General features: G+C 35.5%; 1 protein-coding gene and 1 long non-coding RNA gene across 2 annotated transcripts; both read left to right on the top strand.

Annotated features, from left to right (window-relative positions):
* The first annotated feature begins 4860 nt into the window (after window positions 1-4860).
* LOC109172255 (AMSH-like ubiquitin thioesterase 1) lies at window positions 4861-13234 on the top strand. The gene is made up of 14 exons (XM_019321414.1): window positions 4861-5187; window positions 6352-6416; window positions 6601-6676; window positions 6762-6950; window positions 7906-8000; window positions 8479-8584; window positions 8670-8716; window positions 8927-9329; window positions 9435-9524; window positions 9614-9676; window positions 9764-9838; window positions 11107-11169; window positions 12568-12620; window positions 12751-13234. Exons 1-14 carry the CDS (start codon window positions 5062-5064, stop codon window positions 12923-12925), a joined length of 1626 nt encoding a protein of 541 aa, XP_019176959.1. The 5' UTR covers window positions 4861-5061; the 3' UTR covers window positions 12926-13234.
* A 2919-nt stretch (window positions 13235-16153) lies between these two features.
* On the top strand, window positions 16154-19426 carry LOC109172257. Its single transcript, XR_002052701.1, has 3 exons — window positions 16154-16168; window positions 16713-16714; window positions 19357-19426. It is a non-coding gene; the product is annotated as an uncharacterized LOC109172257 (long non-coding RNA).
* Window positions 19427-20127: the final 701 nt, after the last annotated feature.

The raw sequence follows: 20127 nt of genomic DNA on the forward strand, positions 1-20127 counted from the left end.
TATATTTATTCTGCTCAACATTAAAAAAAAAATACTCAATTTGACATAAACCGTCTTCCCACATTTTTAGTCAGATGACATTTTTCATATTTTATTTATTTATTTTTTTCATATTTATCTTCTCTATCATGTATTTTCGAACTAGTGCCACCACCATCACCACCAACATCACAACAACCACCAATTATTATTATTATTATTATTATTATTATTATTATTATTGTTATTGTTATTATTATTATTGTTGTTATGTTATTGTTATTGTTATTATTATTATTGTTATTGTTATTATTATTATTGTTATTCTTGTTGTTTTTGTTGTTGTTGTTATTGTTGTTGTTATTGTTATTATTGTTAGTATTGTTATTGTTATTGTTATTGGTGTTATTGTTGTTATTATTATTGTTGTTGTTGTTGTTGTTGTTATAATTATTATTATTATTATTATTATTATTATTATTATTATTATTATTATTATTATCGGTACTGCTATTATTTATTGGTCAAATTAACTATTTATTCATTGTTTATTTTTTTTAATAATTTTTAATTATTTTAAATTTAATTTTTTTGCGTTTAATTATATTTTAACATAGTTTCTAAATATATAAATTTTATATATTAATACTAAATTTAATATTATATAAAATTCAAGTAAAAATAACTCCAGTCAAATTTCGTTAATGGGACGGATGGAGTATTATTATTATTATTATTATTATTATTATTATTATTATTATTATTATTATTTTGAAAAAGAAAAACTCAATGCATTAACTCAATAATAGTAACAAAAAAATTCAGGAAGGAATTCTCTCAAGTGTAACGAACAAGCTGAGAATCTGCGTCCATCGCAAGATAGTGGGCCAATTGGTTTGCTGGGCAAGGAATAAAGCAACATAAATAACAAAAAGAATTTAAAAATATTCAACATTTATCTAAAATATGACCATTATACAAAAAATCTTTGTGTTTGTTAGTTAAGATCACCATGACGTTGTTGCAATTTGTTACAAAACAAATCTTGCTGAGGTTCTAAGACTTGAGCCAGGAGACAGCCTCTTAACGAACCAAAGCTTCGGTCTGATAGGGATCCTTAACACAGGACAAGGGATCATTGACTGCGGCTAGAAATCCACCTGCTATGTCGAGTAAGACTGCCCCAAAGTTTGCTGCTCCCGTAGACGGAATAAGAGCAGCATCAACTCATGTTGTTGTTGTTGTTGTTGTTGTTACTGCTGCTGCCACCACCATTATACAACCACCATTTTTTTAAAACACTCATGATTCACCATAGAGATTCAATCATGTGACCACCCATTTAAAATAGTACTGTAAATACAATGTTGCAAAAAACGTTAGGCGCCCCCTAGGCGCCGATTTATTATTATTTTTTTTAATTAAAAATAAAATTAAAAATTAAAAATTTTTAAAAGTTAGTAATAAAATATAAGGTTTCGATAGTTATTTCTTACAAACTATTTACGTAAGTGGTTGTAAAAGTGTTTAAAAGATTGTTGAAACCATCTAAATACATAAAAAAAAAAAATTAAAATAAAGAGCAAAAGAAGCATTTTTTGCAGAAATTAGAGGGACAAACCGCCTTTGGCTGTTTGCGGTGGATAGATCTCGAAAAAATACGCGATTTGAAAAAAAATTGTCCAAAACGGACAACCGAGTCAAGAGTTATGCCTTCCTGAACTTTTCCCACTTGAAAACGCAAAAAAAAAAAAAAAAAAAAAAAAAAAACAAAAAAACAAACAAACAAACAATTTCAGCGCCGGTTCAGCCGGCTAGGCGGCCGCCTAGATCGCCTAGCCGGCCGGCCGCGGAGGAGGCCGATTCCGGCAGCCGCCTAGCGCCTAGGCGCGATTTTTGCAACCATGACTGTTATAGATATGTCATCACACTATATAATAGTTGGCAATGAAACTTTAGTTAACAGTGTTACAAAAAAAAAATGAACTATTTAATGGTCGATTAGTTGAGAAGTTTTAAAATGTTAATTTTAATAAATTAATAAATTTTTCTGAACTTTTTTTTAAAACTTAATTTTTTTTTTTTTTTTACAAATAAAAGTAACGTATAATATTAAAAAACTCGATACAGTGCTAAATCGACAGTTCGATACTAGAAAATTTTATGTGAACACTAAATTTTTTGGACAATAACGTAAAACCTTAAAATTAGTGGTTTTCATCTAAAACGCAACATAAGACAAATGCCACTTATGTTAGCGCAGGCGGCTAGCGGTTAGCCAGAGCCCAAAATGGGTAAATAATTGTTAGCTTATTGAGTTAGTGGATTTAACTAGTTGATAGGATTAACTGATTTAGAAAGATATTTTTTGCTTTTTTTTTTTAATAAAAAAGCTAATTCATTATTCATACGATGAAAAGTATAAGATCGATGGAATGATAAAACATTCTTACAATCAAACATTGAAACAAATTTTCAATGCTACACGAAATTTGAATCTCTGACTATTTTTCAAGATTGAAGCTGAATTGTTTGGAGAACTTGAAGCTTCTTTGATATTGTTAATGATCTTGCTATCCAAGTCTGACTCTGTTGCGGCTCTTCTGTCCATAGACAATATCTCCATTAATCTGAACTGCATATCAAGATTCAGATCTTCTTCGGTGCTCGGGATAAAGCAAACATACTCCATTATCAGATAAATTGTTTCACCTTATGAAAAAAGAACTCGCCAAATAAAAGAGAGGAAAACTCACTAAAGACACAAGAGGAAATAACTTGCAAACGAAACGAGAAGAAATAACTTTAACAAAACAACAGATGAAAATCAAATCTAAACCAGCCAAAATAAATCCTAAACACCAAACCACTAACCAATATATATATATATATATATATATATATATATATATATATATATATATATATATATATATATATATATATATATATATATATATATATATATATGGAAGGGATCAGGTGCATTTATGGCTTCCCGTGCGGTTGAGCGGTTGATTAATGTGCGTGAATTTTATACTTAATGTGCGTGAGTCTTGTGCTTAATGTGCCTGGAATTTGTACTTAACATGTGTGAGTGTGTAATGTTAATGTGCTTGAGTTTTGTACTTAATGTGCCTGAGAATTGTGCTTAATGTGCGTGAGATTTGTACTTAATGTGCGTGAGTAGTTCAGAATTATGAGCTCAGAAGGAAGCAGAACAGAAAATTTTCACAGTCTCATTCTTTTTCACAATCTTTGAAAGAAGGAGATTGAGAAAAGCTCAGAAGCTAAGGAGACTGTTTTATCACAGATTGAAACATATGTGCGTTTACACAAACCTCATAAGCTCTCATTAGCAGCCCCTCAGTATGCAAAGCAAAACAAGACAAAATTCATTCCTCCACCACTTCGAAACAAAAACATGAAAAAAATTGCAGCAGTGGATGCGCATAATTTTCACAGCAGTGGATGAAGAACACACTCACGCAAATTAAACACATAACTCTCGCACCTTAGGTACAAGACTCGCACACCTTAAGTACAAAACTCACGCACATTAACATTACACACTCACGCACATTAAGTACAAATCGCAGGCACATTTAACACAATACTCACGCACATTGAGTACAAATCTCACGCACATTAATCAACCACACAATTGCACGGGAAGCATTCAACCGCACCGGAACCTTTCACTATATATATATATATATATATATATATATATATATATATATATATATATATATATATATATATATATATAAAATTTATTGAACCGCTGACAAAAGGTAAAGAAGTTTGGATCTGGAGTTGGAGATGGTGAGGGACAGTGGTGAAGGAGGAAGAAATGTCGGTGAGGGATCGGAGGAGATGGTGGCGGTGGAAGAGCGGCGGGAAGAGGTGTAGGCAGCGGAAGAGAGGCCGAAGGACAGACGATTGAAAGATGGTCGGAGTATGGGAAGAAACGAGAGGAGGCTGACGCCGCCTCCTCAAAACGAGCGGAGGCAGCGGCCAATCAATGGAGGATGAGGAAAAACCTTGCAGAGAGAATATTAGGTTACGGAAAACCCTTCCTTTAAATAGAAAGATGTTTAAAAAATTAACTATTAGCTCATAGCTGATTATATACAAAATAACTTTATTAATTTGAAAATTTGAATTTTAGCGTTTCAAAGCAATAAATGGATACAATAAGAGTTAATTCCAGCAATGGTCCTCCGACTATATTGATTTTCCAAAATTAGTCCTTGACTTTTAATTTGGACACTTTAGGTCCCTTGACTTTCAATTTCTTTCCAATTGAGGTCCTTTCGTCAGAATACGGTTAATTGAATTTTAAATGAAGGGGTAAACTCATCATTTCACCTGCCTGTGTATTATTCTTAGTATTTCTCCATTGTATATGCGATATATATCAAGATAATCTTAGTCGAAACCGTAAAATATTCATCGTCGTTCCCCATTTGCTGACTACTCGTGTGTGCGTTCCTCTATTATTGAGATGTTTACAAGGTATAACAGCGAAATACGAAGGGAGAAATACGAAGAATAATGCATAGGCAGGTAAAAGGACGAGTTTACCCCTTTATTTAAAGTCTAATGAACCGTATTCTAACGAAAGGACCTCAATTGGAAAGAAATTGAAAGTCAAGGGACCTAAAGTGTCCAAATTAAAAGTCGGGGACTAATTTTGGAAAATCACTATAGTCGGAGGACCATTGCTGGAATTAACTCCAAAAATTTAATTAATCAAACATTTATATTAGTTGTTTAACCAAATCAAATAATTAACAATGATCAAATAATTAAAATTGATTGATAAGCTTTACCAAATCATAAACTCTTAAGCCGTAACAGCCATATCCTCCAATTTTCATCTTTACCCCTGCCGAGACTTAACTAGCCAGCCCACCTTATTCCTGCACACAATTCCTCTCTCCCTCTACAGAAGATACCGACGACTCGAAGTTCTTTCTCTTCCGCGGATCGCCGCCGCCGCCGCCGCCGTGCCGACAGTTTGGATGCTCAGAAAATAGAACATAATAAGCAGAGGCGATTCTTAGCTGATCGTAAATGATTACGAGGTCGCCTTCTTCTTCAGGAAGAATTAACATCGCGTCAAGCGCTAAGAAGCTTGATGTCGATCACCGTTTTTCTCTCCGCGTTTACTTCCGTATCGCTGATAATATCCTCAGACAGGTCCTCTCCTTCTATTACCTATTACTGTATCTATTTTCCGTAATTAGGTTCTTTTTACCTTCATAGGTATTGGAATTATATTTAGGGGGGGTTAGGCTAGAGGGTTTTAAGCATAGTGAATTGAAGTTATAGTTCCTTGCATAGAAGCTTTGTTTTATTCTTTGGAGTTTTCGTTTCAGATGCTAATAGTTTGAATTTTTATAGTAGCTATAATTTTGTACAATTGCTAGTAAGTTATTGCGGAACGAGTTGAGATTTTACCTAAGAAAAGTAATAGAACGTTTCTTAGTTTCTGATTTCTGAACATTATTTTCTAAACTGTTCGATCAGGGCAGTGAGTGTTCACACTGCTCCAGTGTGTCCAGTTCTTGTTATTTTCTGAGATCGACTTCAAAATGTCCTTGCTCAAATCTGATGGCTAAACTTGTAATTGATAATGTATTTCAAACCCATGCTTCATAAGTGTGGCTAAATCAATACTTTATTTTTTGGCTAAAATCCAGCAGCTAAACATGTAAATAATAATGAATAATGTATTTGATGCTCTTGCTTTGCACATGTGGTTACTGATAAGAACCTAAGGAAGAAAATAACTAAATCAAAATGCTAAATGGCACAGCAATAAATTTATATTGAACTTCGATCCCAAAGACAGTAGGACACACTTTTATGAGATGTAGTGTCTATATGGTCTGATTACACTTTCCTGTTAAATAGTCCCTAGAGTACTGTGCAGTACGAATGTGGCTAAATGATAAATTTATCTACAAAAATATCTGAGAATTGGAATACTAATTCAGATATTATGTTTTTACCCAAAAACTCATCTTTCCCTTGGGCCTTGTTAAGAAAGAAAGGAAAGACTAGTATTGGTACTTGCTTGTAAGTGGCATGCGAAAATAATTAGGGCTCAAATTAAATCTCACTCTAGGAAGAGAAATGAAAAAAAAGGAATAATAAAACAAGATTGAAACTTTAATAATACTAGTCGGTTAGGTTCCGTATTCCGCCACTCTTGAGGATTCATATATATAGTTTTTCCCATTCAATTAATTTGATAAAACTTTGCATGATTTGAAGTAATTCAACACATCTCATTTAGCATTTACATAATAACTAACTATGCCATTTGATTTGACTTTCCTTTGGTGTCTATGTATTTAGGCTGACATATTTCGAGAAGAGGGGAACATCATAGATTTATATGTTATGCTCCTCAGGTTCTCAAGGTGAGAAAGGAAATCACATGACCCAAACTAATGTGACATTATATGCAGTTGATTTATTTTACAGCTATCTGGATGTGGTAATAATAGGAACTGATTTTTTTTTTTTTTCAGTGATTCAAATGCTTTCAATCTGTTTTAAAGTCCTATTAATGCACTTAGAGCTTCATATACTCTTTTGTTTCAGTTTGGTTTCTGAGACAATACCATGCCACCGAGATTACAGATTATCTTCACAAAGCAACAAAATTTATCTTAGAAAGGTGGATCAACACTTGTCTCACATCTTTATATGAGGAGCTTTGTATATGTGTGCCAGTTCTAACAACTTAAATGTATCTTTTGTAGAAATTGTTAAATGCAGTGGCTGAGCTTGAGGAACTGAAGCCAGGTGTTCAAAAGAAAATTGAAGAGCTGAACAGACGAAGTACATATCAAGCAAATAAATGGAGCAATAATCATCAAAATAATCTTATTGGGCCACCAAAAGATCTTCATCTTGTCAAGAAACAGAATTTTAGTAGTTATGGAACCAAGGTATACGTCATGCATCACAAAAATTTTGTTGTTCTCTTGCTCACAATTCATCCTGATCCTTAATACTTGCTCTTTGCTTCAACTTTTAGTGGTTGTTTAATTTCACCTGAAACCTAATCACTCTTCAAGTGTAACAAATGTTTCTGTGAGATGGTTAAAGAAAATATTTTAAGATATTTCGTCCTCTGAACCTCATTCGAGTCTGATTGAACCATTACTAACAACTGGCAAGTTATCAATAGTTAAGTTCACCTGAAACCTAATCACTCTTCAAGTGTAACAAATGTTTCTGTGAGATGGTTTAAGAAAATATTTTAAGATATTTCGTCCTCTGAACCTCATTCGAGTCTGATTGAACCATTACTAACAACTGGCAAGTTATCAATAGTTAAGTTGACCTGAAACCTAATCACTCTTCAAGTGTAACAAATGTTTCTGTGAGATGGTTTAAGAAAATATTTTAAGATATTTCGTCCTCTGAACCTCATTCGAGTCTGATTGAACCATTACTAACAACTGGCAAGTTATCAATAGTTATAGCAAAGTTGGGTAGTCCATGTCAATGGCTATTTCTAATCGTGCTTAAATTTTCTTATTTGGAAACATCATGTTAGAATTCTAAGGGTGGTCCATTTCAATGGCTACTTCTAGTCATGCTTAGATTTGCTTATTTGGAAACATCACACTATTTCTAAGAGCTCTTAAATTTGCATACAATACCTTGCTATTCTAAGAGTTGCCTTTGAAATTTTAGTTTTCATTGATGTTTCAATTCTAAGTCACTGATCTTTATTTAGTCTACATACTGAGCCCAGTTCTTGAGTTGAGCTCTGTAATTGGGTTCCTGATTAAACATCTCCCACAATCTGGGACATTATAATTCTGATAATCCAATCATTTACTTGGGATAATACGATGGAAGAATACATTTTTAAAGATGTTCTGCATCTATCAGGCACCACCATATGCTACACAAGAATTCCTCAGCCAAGGTCCAAGGTCTCAACAGCTAACACTTGCCAAGCCAGTAGATGAACAGTTTCTCCGATTGTAAGTTTCTATGAGAAGAATTCCTCTATAATGAACCGATAGACTTGGGGCCGTCGTGCTCTCAATCTATTGTCACAATTTCCCAGAGTTTTTATAATGATTTGCATTCTATTTTGATAGTTTGAGACTTTGACTTTCAAGTATTACTGCATTATAGCATTTTGGTGTCAAATTTGCCCATTATGATACTCATTTGGTACTGGAAGTTGGAATCACAATACGTATGAACCCTAAATTTGTAGCATGATTTCTTTTTGTGTGTCAATATGATATGCAGTTTGTTGTCATTGTTAATTGTGTATATCAAAGAATTATCAGAAGAAAACTATCTCAGCAGCTAAAAAGAGCAGATGTAACACATGCAAGTTTAGTGTCTCAGACTCTCAGCTAAATTGAACACATGGCAACTTCTAGAATTGTTTGAGACCCTGACAATCTCATCTTTTGCTGCTTGTTGTTGATTCTCTATCTGTGGTAGGTCAATAAGTATGCCCCGCCCGAAGGAAGAAACTCTGACCAGACATTCTATTTTGGGTCCAAATGGACTACGTGGGCAATGGCAGCCACCTATTAGCAATATGGGGGTATAATGATTTCCATTGTATCTCTTATTTTATTAATTAAAGGATAAATGATAAATCTCTAACTTCTTTCTACTTTCAAATGCAGGTGACATATCCAACTAATATAGATCTCACTCCTGTTGAGATCCCAAGGTTTGGTTACTTAACATTCCCTCTATTTTCTTGGCAATTGAAATTTATATGCATGTGAACCAAGACACATGTAGTTGGCTCATATTTACTACAGCATATTCTTATCCATGATGTAAATTATTCTGTTTGACTGTGCTTGGCTTTTATTAAACTTAAATGTCTTTTTTATTTTTATTTTTATTTTTAATTTTTTAATTTCAACATCAATAGAGGGAATGGCCTCCAGCAGATTGAGGGAGATGGAGCTTTGGTTAAGAAAGATGATAGCATTTCTTTGGAAAGACCAAAGCCAGAATCAACGATTCCAATTAACAATGACAACTCAATGCCTCGTGCTGAGGAACCCCCTTCATTGATATCTTTTGAAACAGAAGAAAGCCCTAAAAATACACAAGTTACCCAACAACCATCTCCTTCTCCTGTTCTTGCGGAAGTACAAGATTTGATTCCCCCACCTCAAGTGGTCAGACAACCATCTCCTCCTCCTGTTCTTGCAGAAGTGCAGGATTTGATCCCAAAATCATCACCCCAAGTCCTTGAGACAGAAGGGGGACTGGATAATCCTATGCCTGATAATTTAGTCCGCTCTGAAGATCCTCTGCAATTGCACATTGTAAGTTCTCTTATTTTGTACTCACATTTTTGGTAGTCTCATTCTTAACATCATTGTTCCTATTATTTGTTGTTTGTAGTTGCTAATCTTTTTTTTCTTTTATAGTCAACAGCTTTGATGGATAGCTTCATGAAGTTAGCGAAGTCAAACACAAACAAGAACTTGGAGACCTGTGGCGTTCTTGCGGGATCACTAGTCTGTGCAATCAACTTAAACACTTCTTACCTGTTTCTATCACTTAATTGATATGATATAATCATCACCCAAACTATTGTTTCTCTCAGAAAAACCGGAAATTCTATATCACGGCTCTTATCATCCCTAAACAAGAATCAACATCAGATTCAGTGAGTCAGAATTCTGCACTTTGTTTTTTTTTTTTTAAATATATTTTTTACACCAGGTTCTTGAATTACTAACATGTCTCTGTACAGTGTCAAACTACGAATGAGGAGGAAATATTTGAAGTGCAGGATAAGAGATCGCTTTTTCCTCTGGGTTGGATTCATGTAAGTTTATCCCGCCTGGGTTATGCTACTGATCAACTTCCTACTTCTACTATTATTATGGTCTCCTTGCTTTTGAATAATGTTGTAAGCCTTCCCTCTTTAGAATTAGTTTCATTACTGTTGGCTAAACTGTAACTTTAATTTCTTATGTTTATACAGAGTAATTATTTGGTTTCATATGTAAATCTGTTGGTTATAAAGAAAGATGTTACCAATCCATTATCACACTATACCTTATGCAAGCTAAATCTAGTCCTCAAGCCTCGTAAAGAGGCTTCCCATTACTTTAGTTGTATCATGCTACTTTTCAGCTTTAGTAATAAATATAAAAACTCTTATTATAGTACAATTATTCACAAGAGAGAGCAAGTGAAAAATTGAATAGGGTGAATGACTGCAGATTATTTTTTTCGGTTTTTGGTGGATAAGTATGGCGTGGATTCTTATGTAATTTGCTTCCTTCCATCCTATCCTTCCTTATGTTCCTTTGTCAGTTATTCTTGTGGAAAATGATAAAACTTGCTTGCTGCCTTCTATACATATGTATGTATGTACATATATATATATTTATGACTTTAAGATCACATACCTTACACTGCTTACCATTTGCACTTATTTTTAATTGAACTATTCCCGTTGTTGAGTGCTATGTATTCAGTGTTCAGCATTTCAGTTACTAATAGGCAGCAACTATACTTGGGATAAGTGAAACTATCATGTTTGAGAAAGAATTACTATACAGACTGATGTGCTTTTGCATATATATATATATATATATATATATATATATATATATATATATATATATATATATATATATATATATATATATATATATATATATATATATATATATATATATATATATATATATATATGCTTGCGTTCAGGTTAGAACTTGCTTAATGTGACACCGTGCGAACAACTGCATGAGTGCACACATTCTATTACATGAATGCACACTAACTACGACGGTGGAGACCCTGGGAGTAGTTAGTTTGCATTCATGTAGTAGATTGTGTGCACTCATGCAGTTCTCACGGTCTCACATTAAGCATGGTTCTTATTTGAACGCAACTCTCTCTCTCTCTCTCTCATATATATATATATATATATATATATATATATATATATATATATATATATATATATATATATATATATATATATAAATGTCTGTGGAGGTGTAAATATACCAACTATATCATATGTTATTGTAGTCTGGAATTGCAAAAAAATTTAACCTTCTATTCTGATTTACTTTGCAGACACATCCCACACAATCGTGTTTCATGTCATCAATTGATGTGCACACCCAGTACTCGTATCAGGTTTGTGCTTCCCTTTCTCCCTCACTTTCTTAAAACAAACAAAGTGCCTAACTGTGGTGGGTAAGGAAAATATTAAAATACAAAATAAGGTAAACAAAACAAAAGAAGAGTGGAAATACCATCAATTGAACTGTCAGTCATTTCTTGGAGACTTCTCTGTGGATTAATCTCCTTAAAATAAATGTGATTTGACAGAGTTCTCCTTAGGAATTTCTCAAAACCTTATTCCACCAGTTATATTTTGCCTCCGAATATTCTATTTGCATGTGCTTAGGGCTGTTAACGAACTGACATAAACGAATGGAAGTTGTTCGTGTTCGTTTGTTAAGAAATTTGGAGTGTTCATGTTCGTGTTCGTTTGTTAAGGTTTTTGAAAATTCTGTTCGTGTTCGTTTGTTAAGCGTTCATTAGTGTTTGTTAACGTTCGCGAACATGTTTGTTAAATGTTAACGTTCGTGAACGTGTTCGTTAGTGTTAACAAACACGTTCGCGAACATGTTCATTAACAAGGACGTTCACGAACATGTTTATTTATGTCCGTGAACACTTAATAAACAAACACCTGCATATGTTCATGATCACAATTTGTTCGTGAACAATAAATAATCAACGTTCACGAACAATAATCAAACAAACAACATAACTACAAAATTAATATAAATAAGTGTAATAACTGGATAAGTCCACTCGTAACATCTAATATCAAAATAAAAATCCAAGTCTTAGACACATAATTTGTCTGTTCACATTACAAGCCAAAACATTAAAACATAAAGCATGCGATATTTAAATTTTGCATCCATCATCCCAAAATTTTAATACCTTAACTCCAAGTTCATTCCAGTGATATCGTCTTTACATCTTCAGTAAACTACATTAAATGATATATATTATTATATTACATATTAAATGTGTGTCATCTTATAGGATAACATAATACAAATTAATGAAGTATGAGTGAATGACTGCTGAAGATGGGAAACCTAATAAGAGTATGAGACCATTAAATTACCTTATTACCCATGTATAATTTATATATATACATACATATATATATATATATATATATATATATATATATATATATATATGTGTGTGTGTGTGTGAACATGTTCGCGAACATTATTAAACGAACACTAAACGAACTTGTTCGCGAACACTAAACGAGCTTGTTCACGATCTCTTAGCAAACGAGCTTACAACTGTTCAGACTCAACCGAGCTTTAAATTTTGTTTGTTAATGTTCGTTTATCTTAATAAACGAACGCTTACCGAACACGAACACGAGTAGTTTGCCGAAAGCTCTGTTCGCTAATACCCCTACTGATGTGCTGTGTCTATTGCAGTGATAATGCCATAATATATCATGACATTCCTGAATGCATATTTATTTTGCAGGTAATGTTACCAGAAGCTATTGCTATTGTCATGGCACCAAAAGATTGCTCGAGGTAACTCTAGTCTCCTCTAGCTTGGCTTATTATTAATTTATTACTATTACTACCATTTGTATCATTCTTATTGTTACTACATATTTTACTCATTTAACTAACCTCGGAGTCTTGTTTCATCTGCATATAGAAACCATGGAATTTTCCGGTTGACAAATCCTGGTGGTATGACAGTAATCAGACAATGCCCAAGACGCGGGTTTCATGCCCATGATCCCCCTGCGGATGGTAGCCCAATTTATAAACACTGTACAGATGTTTATATGAGCTCTACATTGAAGTTTGATGTTATTGATCTTCGGTGATATGCAAATCTCATAAAATGATCATTAATTTGAGAAAATACGGGTCGGGACTGGTTGGTGTTCTATGTAGCGTGAATACTTGGGATGTGTCCTGCATTTTGGAAGAGGATTTCTATGGCTTGTTTGAATGTCCTTATTGTGGTCTCATATGATGTTTCTTTGTCCCTTACAAGCTTACCAGTCAAATAACTTGTATAGATTGACGTTCTTCTCGACATTATTGCTTGTAAGTACACAAATTCAAGTTTGTAATTAATCATTTTGTTTCAATATATACTACTTGAATCGCAGATACTATTTTTGGAGTGCCTTGTTATGTTTTCGTTCTAAAATCTTTGCTCCTAGTCATATTATTATGTTATTACTCTTTTATTTGATTATTGTGTAAATCTTTTGTTAATGATTTAAATTCTATAGATAACATTGCAGAACTAATAGATGCTAGGACGGGTAAATAATACTCCGTATTTTTTTAAATTTTGAAAGAAGAAAATATTACCTCTTTTATATGAAAAATATAACTTAAAACTTAAAAGTTTGGGATGGATTAGTCAGAATGCAAAGAGAAATGATTAAAAGGAAAAAAAAAGATTAAAAGAAGAAGAAAAAGGGAGTTATTAAGTCATTTACTAGAATGAATGATAAGTCCAACTGCGAGTATTATATTAAATTACGAAAAGAGGTCAGCCGATGCAAATTGTCAAGATGAAGGTTGAAGTTCCAATTCAAACTGTAACACGATAATACAGAGATACAAATACCAAACACAATTAGCTTAACTATTCTATTGTGTTTAACTATTCTTATACAATAAGTAACTCAGCTAAAGTCACGTTTGACTACAACAATTTCTAATTTATTATATTCTATATTCTAATATATCTCACACCCCTCCTCAAGCACAAGGTTGGAGGGGGATAACATTGAGCTTGCTTCGAAGAGTTGCGTAGCGGGCTGCTGGTAATGGCTTCGTGAAAACGTCAGGCAACTGATCATTCGTAGATACAAAAATGACTTTGGGATCACCGGATGCTACCTTGTCCCGGACAAAGTGGTAGTCAATTCCCACATGTTTAGTTCTAGTATGAAAGACATGGTTGGCGCACATGTAGGTGACACCAAGGTTGTCACACCAAAGTGTTGCAGGACACCCAGAATGAAGGCCGAGCTTGCGTAGTAGCGACACAATCCATGTTACTTCAGCAAAAACATCAGCTAGTCCCTTATACTCGGCTTCATGAAGAACGAGCAACCGTGCGTTGCTTGTGGGATACCCAAGAAACCAAGTTCGAACCAATAAACACTGCGTACCCGCTAATGGATTTCCTGTCCACCGGACACCCGACCTAGTCCGAGTTTGAATAGGCATGTATGTCACATGAAGAAGAGGGTGATAGGCGCAGACCATACGTTACCGTACCTTTTACATAGCGGAGAACACGTTTAAGTAGCCCACAGTGCTCCTGAGTAGGAGAATGCATAAACTGGCACAAACGGGTGACCGCGTAGGACAGATCTGGTCGCGTGATAGTTAAGTACTGCAACGCACCAGCCAAGCAGCGATACTGCGTGGGATTATCAAACAGCTCGTGGACAAGGACACAGGTTGAGTGACTGAGGTCGGAGTCGCCAATGGCTTGCATTTAGTCATGCCGGCGCGTTTTAAAAGATCTCCCATGTAGCGGCGTTGTGACAATACCAAGCCCCCATCTACGAACAGAGTTTCAATCTCGAGGAAAAAACTAGGCGTGCAAAGGTCTCGTATCTTGAAAATCGACGAGAGCCGCAGGAGGAGCGTGTCAATTAAAGCCAGGTCGTTGCCCATCATGATGATGTCATCTACGTAGACCAGGAGGAATACCCGCGAGGCGCCAGCGGAATAGTGGAACAAGGAGACGTCAGTCTTAGACGCAGCAAAACCGGTAGAAAGCAAAAAATCATGAATTTGTTTGAACTAGGCCCGTGGTGCCTGTTTCAACCCATACAGAGAACACTGGAGGTGACACACGTGATCTGGTTGACCTGGATCTTCATATCCTGGTGGCTGCCGCATGAAGACGGTTTCAGCCAAACGCCCATTAAGAAAGACGTTGTGGACATCGAGTTAACATAAAGTCCAGGCCTGTGAAACTGCAAAGGAAAACAACATGCGAACCGTAGTTGGTTTGACTACGGGACTGAACGTATCGAAGAAATCTTCACCCCCTACCTGGTTGAAACCCTTGGCCACTAGGCGCACTTTATAGCGCTCTATGGACACGTCTGCCTTACGTTTCGTGCGGAAGACCCACTTGCACCCAACTATGTTCATGCTTGGCTTCGCCGGCACGAGCTGCCACGTGTCATTCTGTAGGAGGGCATTGAACTCCTGGTACATGGCGTCACGCTATTGTGGATGCCATACCGCTTGAGAAGTAACAAGTTCGATCAGCATGGACATCGGTTGCAGTTAAAGCATGAAACTGCTCTCCTGTGCCATGAGTTATGTATCGAAGCCGCATGACGTGAGCCCGCTCTGCAGGTTGAGCTCGAGTTGCACGCCTCCGAGTCATGGTAGCCACAACAACGCCATTTTGGACAGCCTGTGGAGCAACAGCTGGGCCAGGTGAGAGTTCAGTGACTAGGACTATGGGCCTCGAACCCCAAGGCACAGTGGGTTCAGGTGGCTTAACCTGCAAAGGCGAACTTGAAGAAAAAGGGAATACAGATTCGTCAAATCGAACATGGCGACAAATAAAGGTTTTTCCCGTATTTAGATCCATGCATCGATAACCTCTAAAAGACGTGGGGTAGACTAAGAAGACACATGGAGCTGAACGGAACTCTATCTTGTGTCGATTGTAGGGCCGTAGATACGGATAACAAAGGCACTCGAATACTCGAAGGAAAGTGTGTGTTGGGGGTGATTTATATAGACGGTAATATGGACTCTCAAATTGTAGCAAAGTGGAGGGGTAGGTGATTTATAAGATAGGTGGCTGTTTCAAAGGCAGAGTTCCAATATTTTAAGGGTACTGAGCCTTTAGGTAGTAAAGCTAAGCCGGTTTCAACAACATGTCGATTCTGGCGTTCTACCCACCCGTTTTTCTCGTGTGTATAGGCACATGATTGCCTGTGCACAATACCGAGTGACTCAAATATTTTATGCAAACGGCGGTATTCACCCCCTAAATCAGACTGTATAGATTTGATAGAACGTGAAAACAAACGTTCTACCATAGCATGAAATAAATCAAACACTTTGTAAATGTCTGACTTTAAACGTAAGGGATAAAACCAGCAATAACGTGAATAATCATCCACGAATAAAACAAAGTACCTAAAACCGTTTGCAGAAATAACCGGGGCAGGACCCCAAATGCCCGTGTACAAAATATCCAAAACATTATTACTTGAATAATTAACTCTATCTAAGGGGAAACAGGAGGATTTGCCAAGATGACAGGCCGAACATAACCCCGCCAAACCAGATTTGTGGGCGGTGACCGGGCAGTTTTGTAAGACACGAGCATGTGGGTGACCCAATATGCTATGCTACACCACGGGCGAGGTACGGGCGGAAATGAACGCTAAATGTGACCGGGGAATCGATAGCTTGTACAGATCACCTGAACTGAACCCCTTAAGAAGCACTCCTTTGGTGAGGCAGTCCTTCACAACAAAAAATTCGGGTGAAATTCAAAGAATACGTTATTTTCCTTTGTAAATCTTTGAACAGACAGTAATGACACAGATAAGTCAAGCACATGGAAAATATTTCTTACATATTTATATCAAGATTAATGAGTAGTTTAGTGGCAGAGAACTATTGCTATTATCCAAAAGGTAAGAGTTTAAACCAAACTTTTAATTTTTACCATATTAAATAATAATAATAATAATAATAATAATAATAATAATCAAATTATTATATGTCACCCGGCGTTAACGGCAATCGAAACTGATTTTTTTCTTTTAAAATCGAACACGCGTTTTTAATCATAACGACGTCGTTTTTACAACCGTGTGCACCATACACGGCATAATTTGCGGACTTAGGGACCTAACAACCTAACAGATAGTTTGACCCATTATGCATTTAAACTTGTCACCGACGAAAGTTGTCCGGCCAAAAAGGCAAAAACTATGACCTTTTGCCCTTTGTTTACACTGGTAGTCCTCAATCCCCCGTAGTTTGACATTATACATGAAGTTTTGAATCTTGTTCTCACATTTCATGAATCCCATATAATACGCCACCTTTCATATCAACATTCACTACCTATTATTAATTTGATCTCTGAAAATCCCTATGGCCACCAATGTGATCTTAGAAACTCCCAGCTTACCAAATACTCCAAGAATCTCACTTTCTCATCATCTTTGCCATAAACCTGTTTCTGTTTCTACTTCTGTTTCTGTTTCTTCCCTTGAAGATTACCCATTTCGATGGGATTCTTCATTACCAGGTTCCACTTCTGATTTTGACAGGACTTCAGAGATTTCCAGTTTGCTGACAAGTCCAAGAATTTCATTTTCTCATGATCTTTGCCATGAGGATCATACATCAGTTTTTTCCCTTGAAGATTACCAATCTAATTCTCTGTTTCTCGATTTTGGCTCCGATATCGATTTGATCTCAGAAAATCCCAGTTTCCCGACGACTCCAAGGATTTCATTTTCTCATCATCTTGGCCATGAAGATTACCAATCTGATTCTCTGTTGCTCGGTTTTGGCTCCGATATCGATTTGATCTCAGAAAATCCCAGCTTCCCAACGACTCCAAGGATTTCATTTTCTCATCATCTTGGCCATGAGGATAATAAATCAGTTCCTTCCCTTGAAGATTACCAATCTGATTCTCTGTTGCTCGGTTTCGGCTCCGATATCGATTTGATCTCAGAAAACCCCAGCTTCCCGACGAGTCCAGGAATTTCATTTTCTCATGATCTTTGCCATGAGGATAGATCAGTTTCAGTTCCTTCCCTTGAAGATTACCAGTCTGATTCTTTGTTGCTTGGTTTCGGTTCTGACATCGATTTGGTTTCTGAAAATTCCGTCTTTTCAAGCAGAAGAAGCTCAGATTCTCTCAACATTTACTCTGTTTCTTCCCTTGATTACTTCTCCTGCAGTTCGGATTTTGATTTGATCTCAGAAACTGTGGGCTTTGATTTCTGCATCGGCAATGACACTGCTAAACAACACTGTTCATCGGACGGCCGAATTCAAGATAAGGGTCTCGCTTCATCGGAACTTATTCCACTATCCGGCGCCGTTGGATTGGACCGGCGGCAAAAGAATCAGTCGGAGTTTCTCCGGCACTGCAAAGATGGCCACAAGAAGAGGAGCTCACTTTCATCGTTACCGGTTTTATTGCGCAGCTATTCAACTGGTTCCTTGCTAGTATCATGATCAATTAGTCTACTCAAAAGTATCATGATTTGTTTTAAAAAAAAAAAGTATCATGATTTTTTTTTTTTGTTTTTGTTTTTTTTTTTTTTTTGTTTTTTAGATACATTAGGTTTTGAAAGAGCTGTTGGAGAAGGTAATTTGATGTGAGTGTTTAAACTTCTCCATCGATTCTTGTTGTTAATTTCTAACTCCAAGATGTTGGTGGGGGTGGATGGAGTGCTGACTTTTGGGTACTCTTCTATTTGAGCTAACTTTAGGAGATCTCATGTTATTATTAAAATGATGACTTTAGGTTAGGTTGTACTTAGGGGGCGTTTGGTTCAAGTTATTTAAGATAACAAGAGTTATCTTTAGCTGGTTAAATGACATTCCTATTCGATTGAGGTTATCCGACTTTCTATGAAACAAAATTTCACCCCCACATCAATTTTTTCCTTATTTTGAAGGGAATGTGATACTCGTGATTTTCTTAAGTAATGTAAAATTCTCTTGCTTTTTACAAATTGTACTCTACCCATTCACTCTTTTCTTAGGTAATGGTTTACTGATTCTATAATCCTTTTTAATGTTAATTTTCTCCTTCTCATCCTTTAATGAGCCATTATTTTCACATTCTTATTAATTCCCATTTTGCCTACTGTAAGTATTGGTTCTTCTGCAGTGAAGTTTAATACAAAATTGAAGTGCACCACACATACTCAGTATTGTAATGAAAGTTAATATAAGAATTGGTTCTTTTGCAGTGAAAGTTAATACAAATTTTTTTAACTTCATATATTGAAATACATGAAGAAATGTTGTGAGTATTAAAGTAAAATAGCCATTATAACATAAAGAACAACCCTTCAACCAAACAGCTTTATATTACATATCTCAGTTTTAACCAAATACAAGAATCTAACATTCCAAAAAATTCAACATTTCCAACAATCTAACATTCCATAAGGTAATCTAACATTCCGTAAACCAAATGACCCTTAAAGTAGTGACTTTTAAGTCAAGTGATTTACCATTTAAATTAGAGTAAATACCGGCGGAGGTCCTCCGACTTTGGTGGCACTGCCACTTTTAGCCCTCAACTTTTAAATCAACCACTTTTAGTCCTCTTACTTTTTGTTTCTAGCCATCTATGGTCCTTTCGTCAGACTTGACCATCTAATGCCATTTTCTAAAAGATAATTCAGTCCTTTCATAATTAATTTATTAATTATTATGTTTAATTTCCTCATCAGAATAGTCAAACAATGGTTTCCCAGCTATGAACGTGTACAAAACCAGCTCGTGAATCAAAATGGCGTACAAAATCTGGTACGAAGGTTGTGCCAAAACGACGTCGGGATATCTCGGTATGACTCGACAAACATAATAATTAAGAAATTAATTATGAAAGGACTGAATTATCCTTGAGAAAACGGCATTAGATGGTCAAGTTTAACGGAAGGACCATAGATGGCTAGAAACAAAAAGTAAGAGGACTAAGAGTGGTTGATTTAAAAGTTGAGGACTAAAAGCGGCAGTGCCACCAAAGTCAGAGAATTTCCGCTGGTATTTACTCATTTAAATTAATTTGCCAGACTCTACTCTATAACTGTGGAGTACGTAGTGATTTTAGATAAGTGGTCTACCGTTTAAATTAACCTCACGGTTCTATATTTCCTTCTCTATTAAGGGATAAATAAGGGTGTTGACTTACTCTCGTGGAATTTAAATTTATTTAAATATTTGCTATGCTTTTGGTCGTGAGGCTGCCAATTCTCTCAAGTACCAGTTATCATTTCCTCATGTATAAATACATACTTTGCTTCAGTTT

Source organism: Ipomoea nil, unplaced genomic scaffold (assembly GCF_001879475.1).
Source record: "Ipomoea nil cultivar Tokyo-kokei standard unplaced genomic scaffold, Asagao_1.1 scaffold0415, whole genome shotgun sequence".
Taxonomy (NCBI): Eukaryota; Viridiplantae; Streptophyta; class Magnoliopsida; order Solanales; family Convolvulaceae; genus Ipomoea; species Ipomoea nil.